Here is an 18,598-nt window from a genome sequence, read left to right on the forward strand (position 1 = left end):
AAACCATGAACAGTTGTACCAGGAAAGGGTTTGAACAATGGAGGGGATTTCCAGAGTAAGGTGGAGGGCAGCTTTTCTCAGAGGACAGGAAGGGGGGTCTGAGGGGCACTCTCCTTCATTTATTTTTTATTTATTTATTTTTTATGCGTATTCGTGTATTGCCTGCATGTAGGTAAGTGCACCCGTGTTGTGCAATGCCCACAGAGGACAGAAGAGGCTGTTAGATCCCCTGGGACTGGAGTTATGGAAAGTTGTTAGCTGCCATGTGGGTGCTAGGATTCAAACCCAGGTCTTCTGCAAGAACAACCAGTGTTCTTAACCACTGAGCCATCTCTTCAGCCCCTATATATTTATTTTTTAAATTGGGTGTATGTGTTTGTGTGCACATGTGAGTGCAGGTGCCTGCAGAGGCCAGAAGAGGGTGTCAGATTCCCCTGGAGCTGGAGTTACAGGTGGTTGTGAGCTGCCCAATATGGATGCTACAAACTGGACTCAGCTCTCTGCAAGAGTAGTATGCACTTTTAACCACTGAGTCATCTCTCCAACACCTACCCACACCCACCCCACCTCTGAACTTATTTGTTTAGTTATTTCTAGACAGAGTCTTCCTAAGTAACCTGGCTTTAAACTCATGGTCCTCCCACCACAGCCTCTCAGGTTCTGGCATGGACCACACTACACCTGATGTTTTGATTTTTTTGAGATGGTCTGGCTATGCAGACAGGTTTGCCTAGAACCAGCCATCCTCCAGTTTTAGCCTCCCAAGTGCTTGGATTATAAGCATATGCCACCATACCCATCAATGGCTTGGGAAATTCTATTATGTAAAATTCCAGCCAAGTAGTCAGGCTTGGTGACTGCATGCCTTTAATTCTAGCCCTCAGGAGGAAGAGGTAGGCGATCTCTGTGAGACCAGCCTGGTCTACATAGTGAATTCCAGATGAGCTGGGGCTACAGGGAGACCCTGTCTCAAAAAGACACCCCCCCCCCGAGAAAAAAAGATTCCAGTCAGGTGAGGTGGTACACACCGGTAATCCTAGACCTTGGGAGAGGACAGTCAGCATAATCTATGTGGCAAGTTCCAGGCCAGCCAGGGCTATAGACCAAGACCGTCTCTAACAATCAAGTCAGGCCAAGTGTGGTGGCACTGGCCTTTAATCCCAGCGCTCCCGAGGCAGAGGCAGGTGGACCTCTGTGGTCTACATAGTGAGTTCCAGGCCAGCTGGGGCTACAGGGAGACCCTGTCTCAAAAAGACCAAAACAAAGAAACAAAGTAGGTGTAGTGGCACAGGCCTTTAATCTTAGCACTAGAGAGGCAAAGGCAGGCGGATCTCTGTGAGTTCAAGGCCAGCCTGGTCTACATAGCGAGTTCTAGGACAGCTGGGGCTACAGGGAGACCATCTCAAAAAAACCAAAACCAACCAACCAACCAAACAAGTCAGGTGTGGTGGCACATGCTTTTAATCGTAGCACAAGGGAGGCAAAGGCAGGAGGATCTCTGTGAGTTCCAGGCCAACTTGGTGAGTTCTAGGACAGCTGGGCAACTTAGTGAGACCCTGTCTCAAACTAAAAAGTTAAAGCAATAAAAGAGCTAGGGATGTAGCTCAGTGGTAGAGCACTTGCCAAGCATGCCTCGGGACTAAGAGAGAAAGAAAAGGTAGTTAAACACTGCCCTGGGGTACTATGTGCTTTCAAACAGACTATTTAACCATCGATCCTCAGTGTTCTCAACTGCAAACTGAGAACTCTATCAGCAAGTATCAGCACCTACTTCCTGGGGCTGGGGTGAGGCGTCAATGACTTCCTGCTTTTAAGGCCTAGACAGAGAAGGTGGGACCCAACAGTTGTCATCTTGTATTTCTTATTAAACATTAGTGAGAACAGAAACATGTCCAGGAAAGTCCACATTCTTCCAGAATGGCCATTCTTATTCAAATGAGTTATCTCAGCTTGGCAAAACATCTCACCTGTAGAACAAAAACGGAGAACCAGTCTGCTCCAGAGCAGGATCTGGATCCCAGGAGAGTTGGGCCCTTCTGGTCTGGGAGGCAGTGCTTAATCGTCAGCAAGTTATGAGAATTACTCAGAAAGGACTGTGCTTCAACTGCACAGCCCTGGCGCCTTCTCTCTAGGTCTCTACTCAGGCTCTGGGTGAGATCTGGGTAATTCTCCTCAGGTCTGAAATCCTACACTAATCCAGGAATGTACTGTGGGCTTCATGGGGCAGCTGTCTCTGTTAACAACCACTCAACTCTGCTATTATAGTATAAAACACTGATTGATTCTTAAATCAATCAGTGAACCTGTGTTCTTATAAAACTTTATTTACAAAAAAAGGTAGCAGGCCAGATTTAGCCTCTAGGCCATAGTTCACAGCTGTTTTCTATGTATGACCAATAAAGACACAGACAAGTATGTTTAAAAAAGTGGCATTTCTTTAATTTAAAATTATGACCTGGAAAGAATAAGTTAGTTTAAGTGATCCAGGTTCCTCCTTATACCCAAATGGAACAGACACAATGTTGGCTCAGATTTCCAACCCCAGAGTAAAAAACAAACTGGGCTGTAAATCCTTAGGAATCTGAAGCAATCCTGTTGGGGCCAACAGGGTGAGGGGGGCCCCATCTCACTCCACCTCCCTGTACCTGGCCCTGTTCATAACTTCTTGGAAAGGGAGGCAGTGGGGCAGCTACCCTACCAACTTTCATCTCCTTCTGTGACAACAGAGGAGTTAAGTAACTCTGTATGTGTTTGTCCAGAAGCGCAGACTAATCCCATCGTCTCTTGCTTGGCTGAGTTATAGTCATTGGTCATGTGTGGCCCAGGCACTGGCAATGAAATGGCAAATGAGACAGTGACCTGGGGAGACATGAAGGTCTCAGCATGCAGTGACAAGTCTGAAAATGACAGAAAAATGCCACCTGGGTAGGATCCTTTAAGGGCCTCAGAGAGAAAGGGGAAAGGCAGACAGCAACTCCTTCAGCCCTGAGGGTCTGTTCCCCAGAGCACAGAATTAAAAAGTCTCATTTTCTGTTGGCTTTCCTTTGCCCACCTCTTACATTCAAGATCAGTCCTTGCTTTGGATTCACTCAGCCAGTCAGTGGGTGTCTAGGGAACACCAGGCACCAAGTAAAAGAGGCGTTCCGGGTGGGACGCTCGGCAGGGGCACTGTGTTTTGGACACTGGTCTAACAGAGAGGAAGGAAGAGTGACCACAGAGCCTGGAATCTTCCCAGAAGGGGTTCACCCATAGAATAAATACAGCCTGTTTGACATGAGCCTTCTGAGAAAAGCCAGCAGTTTACCTCACCGGCACTGTAGCAGGGGACACGATTCCACACTGGTTTGCTTTCTCTAAAATTGACAGCACCTGAAGCCCAATCTGTGTCAAAGTCTAGGGGTGGGACAAACCACATGAGGGCTGCCCAGGCATGATATGGAAGACCAGAAAGGGGCCAACCCATTCCCACCACACACAGCATGCCTGATCCAGGTTGGCTGCATGCCAGGTATACTGCAGGGGCATCTTAGGGCACTTCAGAGCCGGGTTGAGCCTGAGTGGGTGTGGCACACAGCAGTAAGGAGAGTCCCCTGAGGATGGAGGCACAGTGAGAAAGGGCTGGGGTTTCTCAGTGGCACTGGGCTGACATCCTCACAAGTGAGAAACGTGTTATTGCATTTCCACCAGCACCACTGTCAGGATCCCCCTAAAAAGGATGGTAGACCTGGGGTGGGGCAGTTCGGCATAGATCCTGGGCTGTGACATGGCCCCCAATAAGAATCACTATGTCTTTTAAAGTTGCCCTAGGCTAAGCCTGGGTCGTGTCCCAAGCCTTGGATCATGACAACATGTGCCTTATTACCCGAACACATGACTCCTAGCTAAACCTTCCTGATTTCAACAAGGCAGTTCCAGAGGTTGGACTAAGAGACATTGGGTCCCAGGAGGCCAGCAAATTCTTCTTTCCAGCCTCCTTCATTTCTCAGCCCAGTAAACCCCAAATAGCTATCCAAGTGGGAGCTATCTATGTGGTCCACTTAAAGTCACTCACAGAAGCCACTTACAATTCCACAGAGGCTTCCTCTGATCACGGCAGAACACTGGTTTGGCTCCTACCCTCACTGGATGATGCTGTCTGGCTGCCCATTCTGGGCCACCTGTCCAGGGTCAGAAGCTGGGGTTGGGTTGGGTGTGTTACTCTGCAGGTAGCGTCGGAAATCTTTGATCATGGGCCGGAGGACCTGGATAAGGACACTCAAAGCTGCCTGGGTACCCTCCATGGCCTGTGCCTGGCGTTCCTGAGCACAGGCCTGTACCTCCTGGGAACGCCGGATCATCTGTAACAGATCATTCTGCTGTTCCAGGTGCTGGGCGATCTCTTTCACATGTAGGTTGGTGACTCGCTGCTCTTGGATCAGCTTGGCCGAGTTGAGGGCAATGCGGCTCTTGAGTGCCTGTGGTTTGACAGATGCGTCTGCATGCTGGGCTATCATCTCCACAGGGGCCTCGGTTGGCAGGGGTGGGGGAGCCTCGGCTGTGCAGTACTCCACCACTCCCTCCTCCAGCGTGTGATAGGTGGTCTCAGCAGGGACTGCAGGAAAGAGCCAAAGCAGAGGCAGGTCATGTTTCAGAAGGAATGAAGCTGGCCTTGCAACATGGAGAGACCATTACACCCTGTGTTGCTGGGAGACAGGGTAATTCAGACCTCCCCTGTGTGTGCACAGCTATTCACATAGAAGTGAAAAAGCTAAGGGGTTCAGATCTTTGTCCCTTGGGGCTGAGATGGAACCCAGAGCCTTGTGCATGCTAAGCATGTGCTCTACCACTGAGATCTGCCTCCAGCTGGGCTTCAGGATCTTACTCTACTGGTAGCCAAAGGGCAGCCCCACATTTGGCAAAAAGAGATGCCAACAATAATGCCAGCAAAAAGGCTGGAGAGATGGCATCTCAGTTAAGAACACTGCAGAAGGCTGGGCGTGGTGGTGCACGCCTTTAATCCCAGCACTTGGGAGGTAGAGGCAGGCGGATCTCTGTGAGTTCAAGGCCAGCCTGGTCTACATAGTGAGTTCCAGGACAGCTGGGGCTACAGAGAGACCCTGTCTCAAAAAGATAAAAAAAAAAAAAATGAACACTGCAGAGAGAGAGATCCGGGTTTGGTTCCCAGCACCCACATAGCAGCTAACAACCATCTGCTAACTCCAGTTCCAGGGGATCCAACGTCCTCTCCCGGCCTCCAAGAGCATTGCACACATGGGCACACTTACATATATACAGGCAAACATACAATAAAAATAATTACATAAAAATTAGAAAATGCGGGGCTGGAGAGATGGCTCAGCAGTTAAGAGCACTGACTGCTCTTGCAGAGGACCTGGGTTGGATTCTCAGCACCCACATTATGGCTATAAACTGTCCTTAACGCCAGTTCCAGGGGAATCCGAAGCCCTCCTCTGACCTCCAAGGCATTGCACAACACGGGTGCATTCACATACATGCAGGCAATACACTCATACACATAAAATAAAAATAACAAAATATAAAAAAAAAGAAGACGCCAGCAAAAATGTGATGTGCCACACTGTGCTCATTAGCTCGATGAATCCTCAGAATGACAAGACGCAGACACTGCTGTCTTCATTTTCAGAGATGAGGAAACAGATTCAGAAACATGGAGTGACTTGCCTAAGGTTACAGAGTTCATGCCGCAGAGCCAGGACGCAAATCTCTATCTCCGCAATAGACAAGCATGCTCAACCCACTTATCTGGGCTGCTTTGACTAATCATGTCCTTTCTATGAGGTCAAACAACAAAGGTGGGAGAGGGGGTAGGACAGTAGCACCTGAAGTGTCCAGTAAATGTCTCCCTGTCTTCTTTAATTACTTTGGTCCAGGAGATACTTAAACATCCTACTGGATGCAAACAGTGTCTGAATTACATCTGTATTTGTCCCCTTTCCCACCTCAATATGAAGAAATATGACACTCTAGGGGATAACACGCATACATACACACCCAAACCCCACTGAGACTCTGGTTGACAGAGTTCAAAGTCCATCATGAAGATCAGAATTCATAGGCAGGGGCACAAGCCTTTATCACAATTACAAAACCCAACCCAAGTTAGATCTGTTACAACTCACCACAGAGAACCTTCAAAGGGACTTGTGTGTTTGGGCTTCATGCATATAGATGTCAATCTTGCCTATCTTTCTTTTCAAATGAATGTGTATGCATTTGTGTATAAGCAGGTGCACATGGGGGTCAGAGGAGAATTTCTTTGAGTGTCATTGCTCAGGCACTGTCCACATTTTTTTTTTTTTTCTTTTTGAGACAGAGTCTCTCACTGGCCTGGAGCTCTCCATCAAGCTCCAGAGATCCACCTGCCTCTCCAGCACTGGGATTACAAGTGTATATCACCACTTCCTATTTTCTCTATTTTTTAATGCCATCAACCGTGTGTCCTCATCACACAAGGAAACCCCCTTCCTCTTGTAAATCCTTGGACTTTCCCATATAATAACAAAGGTATTCATAAATGTGCCTCATCTGCCCTACTTACAATATAATTAGCCTACATATTTATTTACTTTGCAGGGGTGAGAGTGGAACCCATGGTCGCTCACATGCTATGTGAGTGCTGTACCACTGAGCGCTATCCCCAGCCTCCAGGCCCATATTTTTAAACACTTTGGCAATCCCAGTGCCTAGCATAAATTGGTGAACAGATAGATTTCCACCAGGAACCATGAGGATCCTGAGTCGTGGCTGATGAATGTGTATTGAAGACACAGAATGTCTTTGTCCAGAACAGAAGTCTCACTTTGGCAGTATTAGTCCCAGCTATTCATTCAACAAGTATATCATGGCTGCCTACTATGTGCACTACCTACTATGTGCCAGGTCCTCAGTCCTATGGGCTACAGACACAGTCTCTGTCTTCAAGGACCACATAGGTCAGCAAGTGGAGGTAAGTTATGGACATAAATGGTGCCAGCACACAGTAGGGAGGTATCCAGTTGGCTAGAAGCCAGACCACATACTAAGGAAGTCCTCAGGGAACACCATCACTTCTTGTCTGAGGAGTGCTTGGAAAGCCTCCTGGTCTTCCAAGATCCCCATATGACCTTTGACCCTTGGCAGCCAACCTTCCCCAGGCCGCTCTAACACTTGCTGGCCCTTCCCATTTATGCAGCTGAACTGGGCATGAGAGGTCACTCACTCTGTGTCAGGGTGACCGTGGCTGCAGCTGCAGTGGCCGAGGGTCCGAGGGCCACAGGGTGGATCTCTGTGGTACTGGGCAGGCTGATGATGGTGGCCTCGCCCAGCAGGTTGCAGATGCGTTGTTGCATGGGGGTCAGCAGTACAGGGGTTACAGCTGTGCCACTGCCGCCACTGCCACCGCCTGTCCCAGGCCCACCAGCTCCATCCTCCTCTGTGGGCCCTGGGGCCTCGCCACCTTCCACAGCAGCCCGGACTTGGGCAACTTTGCGTCGGACCTCGGTCTTGAGATCAGACCACTTTTTCTTGACCTCAGGCAGCTCCCTGCGGCAGGTGGCTACGGCGTTGACCCTTCTCAGGATGCCATGCCAGGCCGCGCTCTTGGCAGCCAGGGGGACCCCAGCGTTGAAGTGGTTCACCAGCAGGTGCTTCTTCAACTCCAGCTCCTCCACGATGATCTCCACCTCCCGCTCTGAAAAGTTCATCTTTCTCTTCTTGGCTGGGACAGCCATGGCATCCACTTTGCTCTCTTTTTAAAGAAATTAGAATGCCCTTAAACAGCCCCAACTTCTCCTCTTTTCTTTCTCCACCTCGTCCCTCACCCACTCCCCTCTAGGGGATAGGCAGGACTTGCTCAAGGCCCAGCTCTAGGCCTTAGTTAACCCCTCTCGCTACGCAAAGTGCGTAGGGCCCAGCCCGGACCGGCCCGACCGCTGCCAGCCAGCTGCGTAATGGCTTCCTGAATCTGCCTCTTCCGCCGGGGTGTGCGGAGATCCGCCCATTTCCCTTCTTCCCGCCCCTCGGCGCTTCCCCAGGAGAGCCCACAAATATCACACCTATCATTGGCTCTCCGGACTGTCACTCACATAGGAGACACGCCTATTCACTAAAAGTGATCTGATGATTGGTCTAAAGGCGTGTCTGTCGCTCGGGAGCGCCCGCCCACATGGCTTCCATTCCCTGCCATTGGAAAACCATTCTGTCGTTCAATTATCGGTCTCATGACGATTACGCTGTTAAATTCAGCTATTTTATTGGTAAGACTACTCAAACCCAGCCTCCTAATGTTAGCCCATTAATTGTATTTCTAATTGTCCTCAAGGCGCAAAGTGTGCTTCTAAGTTCAGTCCACAATTATTTCACACAAATCCGGCTTTCCACAGAAAACTACGATCTCTGCGCCTCAATCTTCCAACTCCGCAGTCTTCACAGCACTTCTCAATGGGAATACGACAGAGGGCTTCCGGCCTGTCAATTATCTCCGGCCGGACTCAGCCAATCCCCGCCTCCCTCAGTTTGAATCCACGCGGCTGGCCCCGCCCTCTCATTTATCCCGGCGGGCTCCAGGCAGGCCCCGCCCTGGCCTGTGATTGGCCGGCAGCGCGCTGGGGGGCGTGACCAACGCGGCGGCGCGCGGAGGGGCGGGGCTCCCGGAAGCGGCCCCTCCCTCCAGCTTGCCGGCTTCACTGAGCCCGCGCTGGCAGTCTGAGGAAAGTCGGCGTGCTTCTGTGCTTCCGCCTGCCGCCCCAGCCCCGCGTCCGGCGCCCCTGCCTCGCGCCCGATGGTGAGCAGTGTGTTGTGCCGCTGCGTGGCCTCCCCGCCGCCGGACGCCGCCGCCACCGCCTCGTCGTCCGCCTCGTCGCCGGCGTCCGTGGGGGACCCGTGCGGAGGCGCGGTCTGTGGGGGCCCGGACCACCAGCTGCGCCTGTGGAGTCTCTTCCAGACGCTCGACGTCAACCGCGACGGCGGCCTGTGTGTTAACGACCTGGCCGTGGGGCTGCGACGTCTGGGACTGCACCGCACGGAGGGCGAGCTCCGGGTAGGCTGCGTGCGCCGTCCGCGCGGGCGGGGAGGGGATGGCTGGGGATGGGGGGCGACGACCCCGAAGGCGAGGGGGAGCAGGGGCCCTTGACTGACAGATGGCAAGCTCATTGACCACTCCTGGGACCCCACTGTGGGCGCTCAGGCTGTTCGTCGTGGGGCCAAGTGACAAAGTGACCACTTCCTGGTCCGACTTTCCCCAAGTCCCAAGAATGCCTTGGTCACTTGATCTCAAGGCCAAGTGCATGCCAACCTCCCCCCTTCCCGGGTTCGTATTCATAACCATCTATCTTCACCAGCACACACACTCCCCTCCTCTGGTTTCCATGCCACCATGGGTCCCGATCTTGCTGCGCCCAGAAACATGTGGGTGTTGGGGAAGAAAAAATGGGAACTAGGGTTTCAGGCAGATCTGTGTGGATGTGGGTGGTGAGGACTGACAGTTCTTTCTCACGGCTTAGACCCAGCCCCGTTGCTTTTCCAGAACATGGGTCATGATCCTTTGCGGAGCTGGAGTGTGTAGGTACCCTAACGAATCTGGAGGAAGATTCTTTGGAAAGAGAAAGTATGGTCCACCTAGGGGTCTATTATCCTGGAAAAGGGGGCACCCCAGGCCAGCAAAAAAAAGAGGTGCTGTCCTTTCTGCACAAGAAGCTGGAAGAAGTGGCTTTTTCTTCCCCTTCTGCTTCATGGTTTGTTTTTGGTCTGACTTGGTAGCCGCTGCTGCCCTTTACCAAGTGTTTCACTTATTGTGGCTTTGCCTGATTTATAATCTGGGGGTGTTCCACCAAGTAGTTTGCCTAGTAGCCTGTTTCTTTTCAAAGTTAACGTCTGGTTCAGTTGTACATACAATAATTAAGAACTCTCATGGCCAAGTATGAAGGAAATCTGGTAAAATGCCAATGAATTATGCCAGTTTGTTGCTTGAGTGGCCAGACTTGTCATGTTCAAGATAATCTTGGATCAGCATCCAAGATATTTAACCTACTTAGGATCAGGGAAGAAAGACCAAGGACAGCACTGTGTAAAGTAGAATCCTTGGGCTAAACCCAAGAGATTTAGAGATAAGGTGGTTTTTTTTTTTTTTCCCAAGTCCTAGAGACAAGTTTTTCTCTCCCTCTGTAGCCAAGTTGGCCTTGAACTCACAATTCTTGTCTTATCCTTACTAATGATGAGGTTACAGGTGCACCGTGGTTGGCTTAACAAAAACAAAAAAAAAGTTTTTTTTTTGAGACGGGGTCTCTGTGTAGCCCCAGATGGCCTGGAACTTACTATGTAAACCAGGCTGTCCTGGAACTCAGATCCGCCTGCCTCTCAAGCGTTCACCACGCCCGGCTCAAAAAAGCTTTTTTAAAAAAATTTAGTTTTAGCTGGGCTTGGTGGCGCACGCCTTTAATCCCAGCACTTGGGAGGCAGAGGCAGGTGCATCTCTGTGAGTTCCAGAACAGCTGGGGCTACAGGGAGACCCTGTCTCAAAAAGACCAAAAAAAAAAAAAGTTTAGTGTTATACAAAATAGTGTTGTGAGCTGTACATTTCCCCATATATGTCTAATGAAGAAATCATTTGTGAAAATAGGAGGGCTCAGGCCTGGGCTCAGTGTGGCTTGGGCCCAGGTGAACCTTTTTACTATTGAAAACCTATGCAGTTGGCTACAGTGCCAGGCACATGAGGACATCTGGCTGTGGGAGTGTATTCAATGTTTACACCGCACTTTGTGACTCTACAGGAGTCACAGTGTTCTGGCAGTTCATAGCACATCTGATATTGATCCTAATCCATTTCTTTTGGCAGTGAATTTGCCTAAGGACAAATAAGGAGAAAAAAGTGAACATTCTTCCCCAGAGCTAAAAGAAAACCTTGCTTGTTTGAGACTTTTTCTTACTCTGATAGCTCAAGCCTTGAACTCATTATGTAGCCCCAACTGGCCTTAAACTCAGCAGCCATCTTCCTGCCTCAGGCATCCCCTTCTTCCCTGCCTCCCCCTCAAGTGCTAGAATTATAGTTAAAAGCCACCACACCAGGTTAAAAAAAAATATCTTTTGATTATCTAAACAGAGCTTAGCCTTAGCCCTTTGGGTTACTTTGACTCCATACTGTTGAATCTGAGTGGTGTACATTCTGTAATATGAAACATTTTTTTTTTTTTAGCAGATGGAACATAAATTTATCATGGAAAAGTCAGAATTCCTGAGAGTGGGAGGGGCTCCAAGAGGCAAATACCCTAAAAGAATTATTTTTTTATTCATTTGAGGTGTGGATTTAATATGAACTCTTAACTCTTCTAGCTTTTTAAAAAATTTATTAAGTTAGCATACAAAGTAATGGGTTTCATGGCATCTTCATACATAACGTCTTTCATACTTTGTTCTTGTTCATCCCCTCCCCCTCTTCCAACTTTTGAACAGCTTAAATTGTTATACAGCTTTGAGAAAGATTAGAAATACTTCACTTTATTAGTTTATTACCTGGAAAGCACCTCGAGGAAAGCCCCTCGAGTTAGTCCTGTAGGGAAGGTTTAAGCATTAGGAGAAAAAAAAAAAAAAATCTTCCTTTCTGTAAATAACTGGGCCACAGGAAGACACCCTGCCTTATGCACCCCCACTTCCTGTTGAATTCATTACGATTAGCCTACAGAAAAAGCAGTGCTATTTTATAGAACTGGCAGGAGCTGAAAAAGAACTTGGGGCCCTTTGGCTAAAAATGGGTGCCCGCCGTGGGAATAGCCCCTGGCAAATAGAGAACATGTTGGAAGCGGCTTTTTATGGCCCACTCAAAACCTTCTGAGATGGAGGGTTTCACAGGAATCAGCTGTGAGCTCTTATCTTTGGGTGATGGGTAAACTCAGGCCATGTGACTCCACAAAACCTCTTGCTGGCTTTATAACAGCTTGAGGTAAAGTGAACTTCACTTTAAAAATAAACCAGCAAATTTTTGGTGTCTGCCTTTGTTTCAGAGGAGACTGAGACAGAAAAATTACTTAAAATGGAAATAGGCAGAGAAATCCATGGCAGTCTGCCAGGGAAAATTTCTTTGTAAAGGGCACGCAAACACGAAGCCTGTCTTGGGACAAAAGGGTTTATTAAAGAAAGAATAAAAGATGACGACATCGGCTCTGACTTTGGGAGATGAGACTCAGGCTGGGCTAATTATAGCATGGACTATTTCAGGCATTTTCATGTGACCAAACAAAATCTTTGTCTTAAAACAAGTTTAAAACATAGGTTAGGATATGTCAGCCAAGTAGAGGAAGAAAGCAAGCTGTGTTACCTGTAAACAGTTGCGCTTCTCTCTAGCTAAGGCTTGTGGGCTCTTTCGTGTAGGAGAACATTCTAAGTGCTGTGTTGAGTTAGCTAAGCTAGAGACTTGCATGCACTGTTTGAGTCCCAAACAGTGGGACATAATTTTACATCATTTTACCAGGAATGAAAAAGCCATCCAAAATGATGAAGTTTTAATGGTGGCACGTACCTATAGTCTCAGCTGGGAAGGTAGAGGGGTGGGGGGTCGGGGGGGGTGGCAGAAAAATCATTTGAACCCAAGAGTTTAAGGCCAGCCTGTTTTTAACATAGTAAACCCCTCCCAATCTCGAAAAACAAACATAAACAACAAAAATAACCTGATGAAACAACCTCAAAAAACATCTGACGATTAGGGAATTAGAACAGAAAAGGGATTAGAACCATCTGACTCCTGCTCCTCTTTAATGAAGTAGAATCCAAACCTGTCTTTGGGGAAAACTTGAGAAAAGCCCCCCACCTTTTTTTTTTTAATAATGCTGGAGATCAAACCCAGGGTTTTGTGCAAGCTAGACAAGTGCTATGCCCCGAGCTCCATCTCCGGCCCAAGACATCCATTTAGATCCACTGCTGTTGCTTCCAAAATACAAATTCCAAGGACTACCCTGCTCTGTTTCTCTCCTTGACCTAAGGGATATATATGAGAGGCAATCTCTGTTTACTTAAATTCATTGAATACAAGATGGCTAACGTTGAGCTGGTGTTGCTTATCCAGACAGCACTGCTTAAACATTGTACCTTTTTCTGGTTTGCTCAGTACAGACAGGCTTAGATAAGATAGTCTTGTCTATAGAAAACCTTTTTTTTTTGAGGCAGGATCTCAGCTTAGGATGGTCTCAAGCATGCTATGTTGCTGAGGATAACCTTGAACTTCTGATCCTTGTACCACTACTTCCTGAGTGCTAGGATCACAAGTGTATGTCACCATACCTAGCCCAGAACTTCAGGCATGTTAGGTAAACATTCTATAAATTAAACTATACTCCTTCCCAGCCCTTTGTTTATTTGGGACAGGATCTCATGTAGTCCTGGTTGGCTTAGAATTTGTGACTATCCTCCTGTCTCAGCCTCCTGAGTTCTGGGATCACAAAGGACCATTATGCCCAGCCAAGAAAGAGCCTTTGACTCGGGAATGGGATAGGTATCATTGGGAATAGTGTAATGGCCCATTAGGAAAAGGACTGTTATTTACAGATTAGATTGAGTATATTTATTACATTGATTGCACTGTTTATTGTTGCCAAATGGATTCTTGGCTCAAAGTCATGACCATGGAGCCAACTAGAAAATAATTTGTAAAATGAGTAGATGTTTGAAACTGGGCATAGTGGAACATGCATGTAATCCTAGTACTTGGGAGGCTGAGGCAGGAAGATTACGAGTACAGGGCTAGCTTGCTTTATACACTAGGACCTTGGCTCTAAAACAATACCCCCAAAGCTGATATTTGGAAAGATGGAACAAAGTAATAAGTAGGAATGCTCTACAGTCTGTCTGATGTCAAGTTTCAGCCAGACACATTCCTTTGATGTTCAGAGAGTCACTGATTATTGAAGTCTCACAGAAACCACCAGGGAATGTGGTAAACAAATGTTCTGCTGGTGTTCATTTTTAGTCCAGCTAAATACAGCTGTGGGGTGAAGTGAGTGGACACAACTGTACTTACTGCGGGTCTGGTCTTATTATACTACGTTTGCACAGACTTTAACCATTTCCTATTAGAACCATGGGATTTTAAATATTTTATTATTTTTATTTTATGTATATGAGTGTATTGCCTACATGTATGTAAGTGCACCCATGTCCTGCAATGCCAGGAGAAGTCAGAAGAGGGTATTGGATCCCCTGCCATGTGGGTGCTAGGACTTGAACCCGGGTCCTCTGCAAGAATACCATGCACTTAACTGCTGAACCATCTCTCCAGCCCCAGAACCATGGAAGTCATTGACCACTACATCATCCAGTTACTGTTCAGCCATCTACTCAGTGTGAGATCCTTCTTTTGGCATTCTTCAGGATGGTCATCCACCCTTGGTGCAGAACCTGTTATCTGAAACCTCTGTAGTCTTGTATCAGCTATTCATGTGCTGAGAAGTTTGCCTTCAAGGCAGCAGAACAGTGATACAGGGGTCCTTTAGAAATCTAGACACCAAAGCTGGGAGTGGTAGCACACACCTTTAATCCCAGCAGGCAGGTGGATCTCTGAGTTCAATGCCAGCCCGGTCTACAGCTAGGGGCTACAGAGAGACCCTGTCTCAAAAAGGCTAAAAAAAAAATCCAGACACCAAATAGGAAAATGTCTTCATGAAACCCATTATTTTATATACTGGCTTAAAAAGTAATTTAAAAAATGGGAAAACCATTGGGCATGGTGGTGTACATTTGTAATCCCAGCACTCAGGAGGTTGAGGCAGTAAAATTGTAGCTTGGGGCAACATAATGAGACCTTATTAGCACCTCTCCCCACCTCTCTCCTACTCCCCTCCCTCCTTCAACACACACACACACACCTGAAAACTTGCTGTGTTACCTTCCTATGATCTCTGCTGCTAAGAGCTGTAGGGGTTACATGCAAAGCTCATGTGTTATGCCTTGCATACCTTTTATGACTTCCTGGACTGATACAGGGTATTGTGGGAGTTAGTACAGTGTTTTCCAAGACTCAGCCAGGCAAAAGAAGCCAGTCAACAGAAGAGCATGCATTTTATGACCTGTCCATATAAAATCCAGACTAGGTTTATCTATAGGCAGAAAGTGGATTAGTATTGGGCTATGGGGAGGAGAGAAAGGAATGTGATAGGAAAGGCATAGGCTTGGCTTTGACCATGCTGATGGCTGAACATAACCTGCTGAATCATTCGCTACATTTTGAAAAGTTCTTATATATCCTAACCTGGCCTTGAACTCATCCTCCTGCCTCCACCTCCCACATCCTGGCATGACAGAAGTATGCCACCATGCCTGGTTTATGCAGTGCTGGGATCAAATCCAAGACTTGGTGGGTGTGTTAGATAAGCACACTACCAGCTGAGCCTCATCTCTAGCCCTCCCCCCCCATTGTGCACTTTAAATGTGTGATTTGTATGCTATGCCACCTGGATTGAGGGGTGGCCTCTAGCTTGATTGCTAGTTGCATGCCACAACAAGAGGCTCATCTTCTCCCAGTATCACTTGTCAACATGGCAGTGTGAGTACCCCTGTCAGGTGGCTGTGTGGATGAATGTAAATTTTCTTTCTCAAATTTTGTCAGCCTTTAGGAAACCTATAGAAAAATTTTGTCTCAGACCCCCATGTTAAGAAAAGCTCCAGTTCTCCAAACAGAAGTCAGGTTTTTATTTCTTCACTCAGACTTGCCTTTCCCTTTTCACTCTGGCCACCAGGAAGCTAGCAAATGAGCTGTGACACCTGTTGCCTTCTGTGATAAATCAAAGAAAGGGAGATCAAAGAAATGTCCTGCCTTATCACAGCAAGTCTTTCTGGAAGGACACCCTTGTTCCTGGTCCTCCCTCAAGCAGTGCCCTTCATGGAGCAGTTTTAGTACTTAGTATATGACACGATGGAAGGAGCTTGCATTTGGAGCATGATGATGTTTTAAATCCTGCCTGTGCTATGTTTGGTAAAGTTGTCTTAGTCTCTACATTTCTTTTTCTTTTTTCTTTTTCTTTTTTTTTGGTCTTTTTGAGACAGGGTCGCCCTGTAGCCGCAGCTGGCCTGGATTTGCTATGAAGACTAAGCTGGCCTTGAACTCACAGAGATCCACCTGCCTCTGCCTCCCGAGTGCTGGGATTAAAGGCATGCACCACCACGCCCAGCTCTAGTCTCTACATTTTTTAAAAATTTAGCTTTATTTTATGTGTCCGAGTGTTTTAACTGCATGTATGTAAGTACATCCCTGGAACTGGAGTTACAGGTGGTTGCTAGCCACCGCGTGGGTGCTGGGAACCAAACCTGGGTCCTTTGTAAAAGTGGCCAGTGCTCATAACCACTAAGCCATCTCTCCAGCCCCTCTCTAATTTAGTCTCTACATTTTTTAAAAATTTAGCTTTATTTTATGTGTCCGAGTGTTTTAACTGCATGTATGTAAGTACATCCCTGGAACTGGAGTTACAGGTGGTTGCTAGCCACCGCGTGGGTGCTGGGAACCAAACCTGGGTCCTTTGTAAAAGTGGCCAGTGCTCATAACCACTAAGCCATCTCTCCAGCCCCTCTCTAATTTTTTTTTAGCTAAAAAAACTTTTTATTTTTGTCTTTTTGAGACAGGGTATCCCTACAGCCCCAGCTGGCCTGGAACTCACTATGGAGACCAGGCTGGACTTGAACTCACAGAGATTCGCCTGCCTCCGCCTCCCCAGTGCTGGGACAACAGGCCTGAGCCACCAGGCCCAGGTCAGCTAAAAAAACTTGTATATTCGCTTTATGGTACTAGGGATTGAATACGGGACCTCTGAGATATATCCTCACCTTTTTTTGTATTTTATTTTGAGACAGTCTCACTAAGTTGCCAGGCTAGCCTTGAGTTTACTCTGTATCCTAGGCAATCCTCCTGCCTCAGCCTACCAAGTAGCTGGGATTACAGGTGTGAGCCACCACATCAGGTCAAGTTAAACTTTATAAAGAGCTTAGTACCGTAACTCATACATGGGTGTTCTCTACCAAGCAACTTTTCCCCCCATTGATTGTTTTGAAAACAAGATGTCCCAAATTGGTTAAATCTACCTTTTGCCTCCAGGGGTGTGGCAGGGAGAGCAGTCTGGAATCTGTAAGCTAGAGCAGTTTGGAGGATGTGGGTTGTAGGGAGTCTGGGCTTATGAACAGTGGACCAATTAAAATGAAATTCTGAAGGACTAGAGGCACTCTGTTTGCACATGTCCAGATGCTTCCTGGTACAGAAACAGGCTCTTTGAACACTGCCCTATTGCCATCCCATAAGCCACAGGTAGTCTTTCCCTCAAATTCAGAGGTGACTTTGAGGTTGGGAAGACATAAGCTTCAGGTGGAGCTTAGTTAGAACTTTTAGAGATTTTACTAGCCAGCATTGTTTTGCAGAAGTAGATCTGATGCCGAGAAGAACCAGAACCCAGGATTTGATTCTGCCCAGTGTAGCTCAGCACACGGTCTCCCTTCTGTGGTACCTGTCCTTAAACCAGTACGACATTCCATTAGTGTAATAACATACCTGTGACCCCCAGCAGGAGGTGGGATGGCAAGCTTGAGGCCAATATATATGTATGTAGGTATGCATGTCTTGCTCTGGGCTACAGAGCAAGACACTGCATCAAAAACAAAGCAAAACTTTACAGTGCTGTTTTTAGTTTATGGTACTGACATATCTGCATAATCCAGCTCAGCATTTTAAGGCCCTTGTTGGTAGTCAGGATGCATCTCAAAGGATAAGTGTAGGACAGAAAAAACCCGACATAACACCTTAAAAAAAAGACGTCTTAAAGATGCATTTTCTTCTAAAGTAAATACACGAGTAACACAGGCTTGAAAGAGCTGCCTGTTGCCTTCACTCTTGGCTGGGTTTCCAGGAAGCAAGAGGTGAGTCAGCTCATTTTCTGAAGGAGCAGTGGAGGAGGAGGGAGCTGTTGTTCTATTCCTGCTGGTACCTGAGCTTTCCACATTGTTCCATCCACCCCTTGGCTCATTTTTTTTTTTTACAGTTCCACCCCACCACCCCTCCTTGAAGTTAGAACTCTTAATCAAAACACAAAGAAAACCAAACAACCTACCTGCTTGAGAAAGTTCTAAGACCATTGAAATGTCAGTGGTGAAAAAAATGGAGGTTAATTTTTGGTTTTGTGCTATGCTGTAGATCAACCCTGGGCCTTGCACATACCAGGCAAGTGCTCTTCCATTGAGCCACCCCCAGTCAGATCAGAATAAACTGCTAAATCTTCTGCTTCAGTTGCATGAAACAGTTGAATCATCCTGTTGGTTAAAACTAGTGACAGTGAGATGGGCATGGTGGCGTACACACTGGGGAGGCAGAGGCAGGTGGATCTCTGTGAGTTCAAGACCAGCCTGGTCTACATGGTGAGTTCCAGGCCAGTAGCTGGGACTACAGGGAGACCCTTTGTCAAAAAGACCCCCCCACTCCCTCACCCCCCGAGGGAGGAAAAATAATACTAGTAACAGTGGCCACCTTTACCATCCCTTTGGCCCATCCCCACCTGCCTAAACACTGTTCTTGGTTTTGGTTAATGTCAATGTATATATGCATGTCAGTAGGTAGGTATTTACTTTTTTTTTTTTTCTGAGA

General features: G+C 47.4%; 2 protein-coding genes across 3 annotated transcripts in view; one reads left to right on the forward strand and one right to left on the reverse strand.

The window, feature by feature from the left end:
• Window positions 1–3,148: 3,148 nt before the first annotated feature.
• Naif1 (nuclear apoptosis inducing factor 1) lies at window positions 3,149–7,948 on the reverse strand. The gene is made up of 2 exons (XM_008825286.3): window positions 7,220–7,948; window positions 3,149–4,591 (listed from the first exon to the last, which is right to left on the reverse strand). Exons 1-2 carry the CDS (start codon window positions 7,728–7,730, stop codon window positions 4,119–4,121), a joined length of 984 nt encoding a protein of 327 aa, XP_008823508.1. The 5' UTR covers window positions 7,731–7,948; the 3' UTR covers window positions 3,149–4,118.
• A 724-nt stretch (window positions 7,949–8,672) lies between these two features.
• The window catches only part of Slc25a25 (solute carrier family 25 member 25), a 36,134-nt gene continuing 26,208 nt past the window's right edge, over window positions 8,673–18,598 (forward strand). For both annotated transcript variants that reach the window (XM_008825289.2, XM_008825296.2), the window contains exon 1: window positions 8,673–9,037. In XM_008825289.2, the coding sequence (XP_008823511.1) occupies window positions 8,780–9,037 (258 nt within the window). In that variant the 5' untranslated portion in view covers window positions 8,673–8,779. The remainder of the gene's footprint in view (window positions 9,038–18,598) is intronic.

Source organism: Nannospalax galili, unplaced genomic scaffold (genome assembly GCF_000622305.1).
Source record: "Nannospalax galili isolate Female #2095 unplaced genomic scaffold, S.galili_v1.0 scaffold290, whole genome shotgun sequence".
NCBI lineage: Eukaryota > Metazoa > Chordata > Mammalia > Rodentia > Spalacidae > Nannospalax > Nannospalax galili.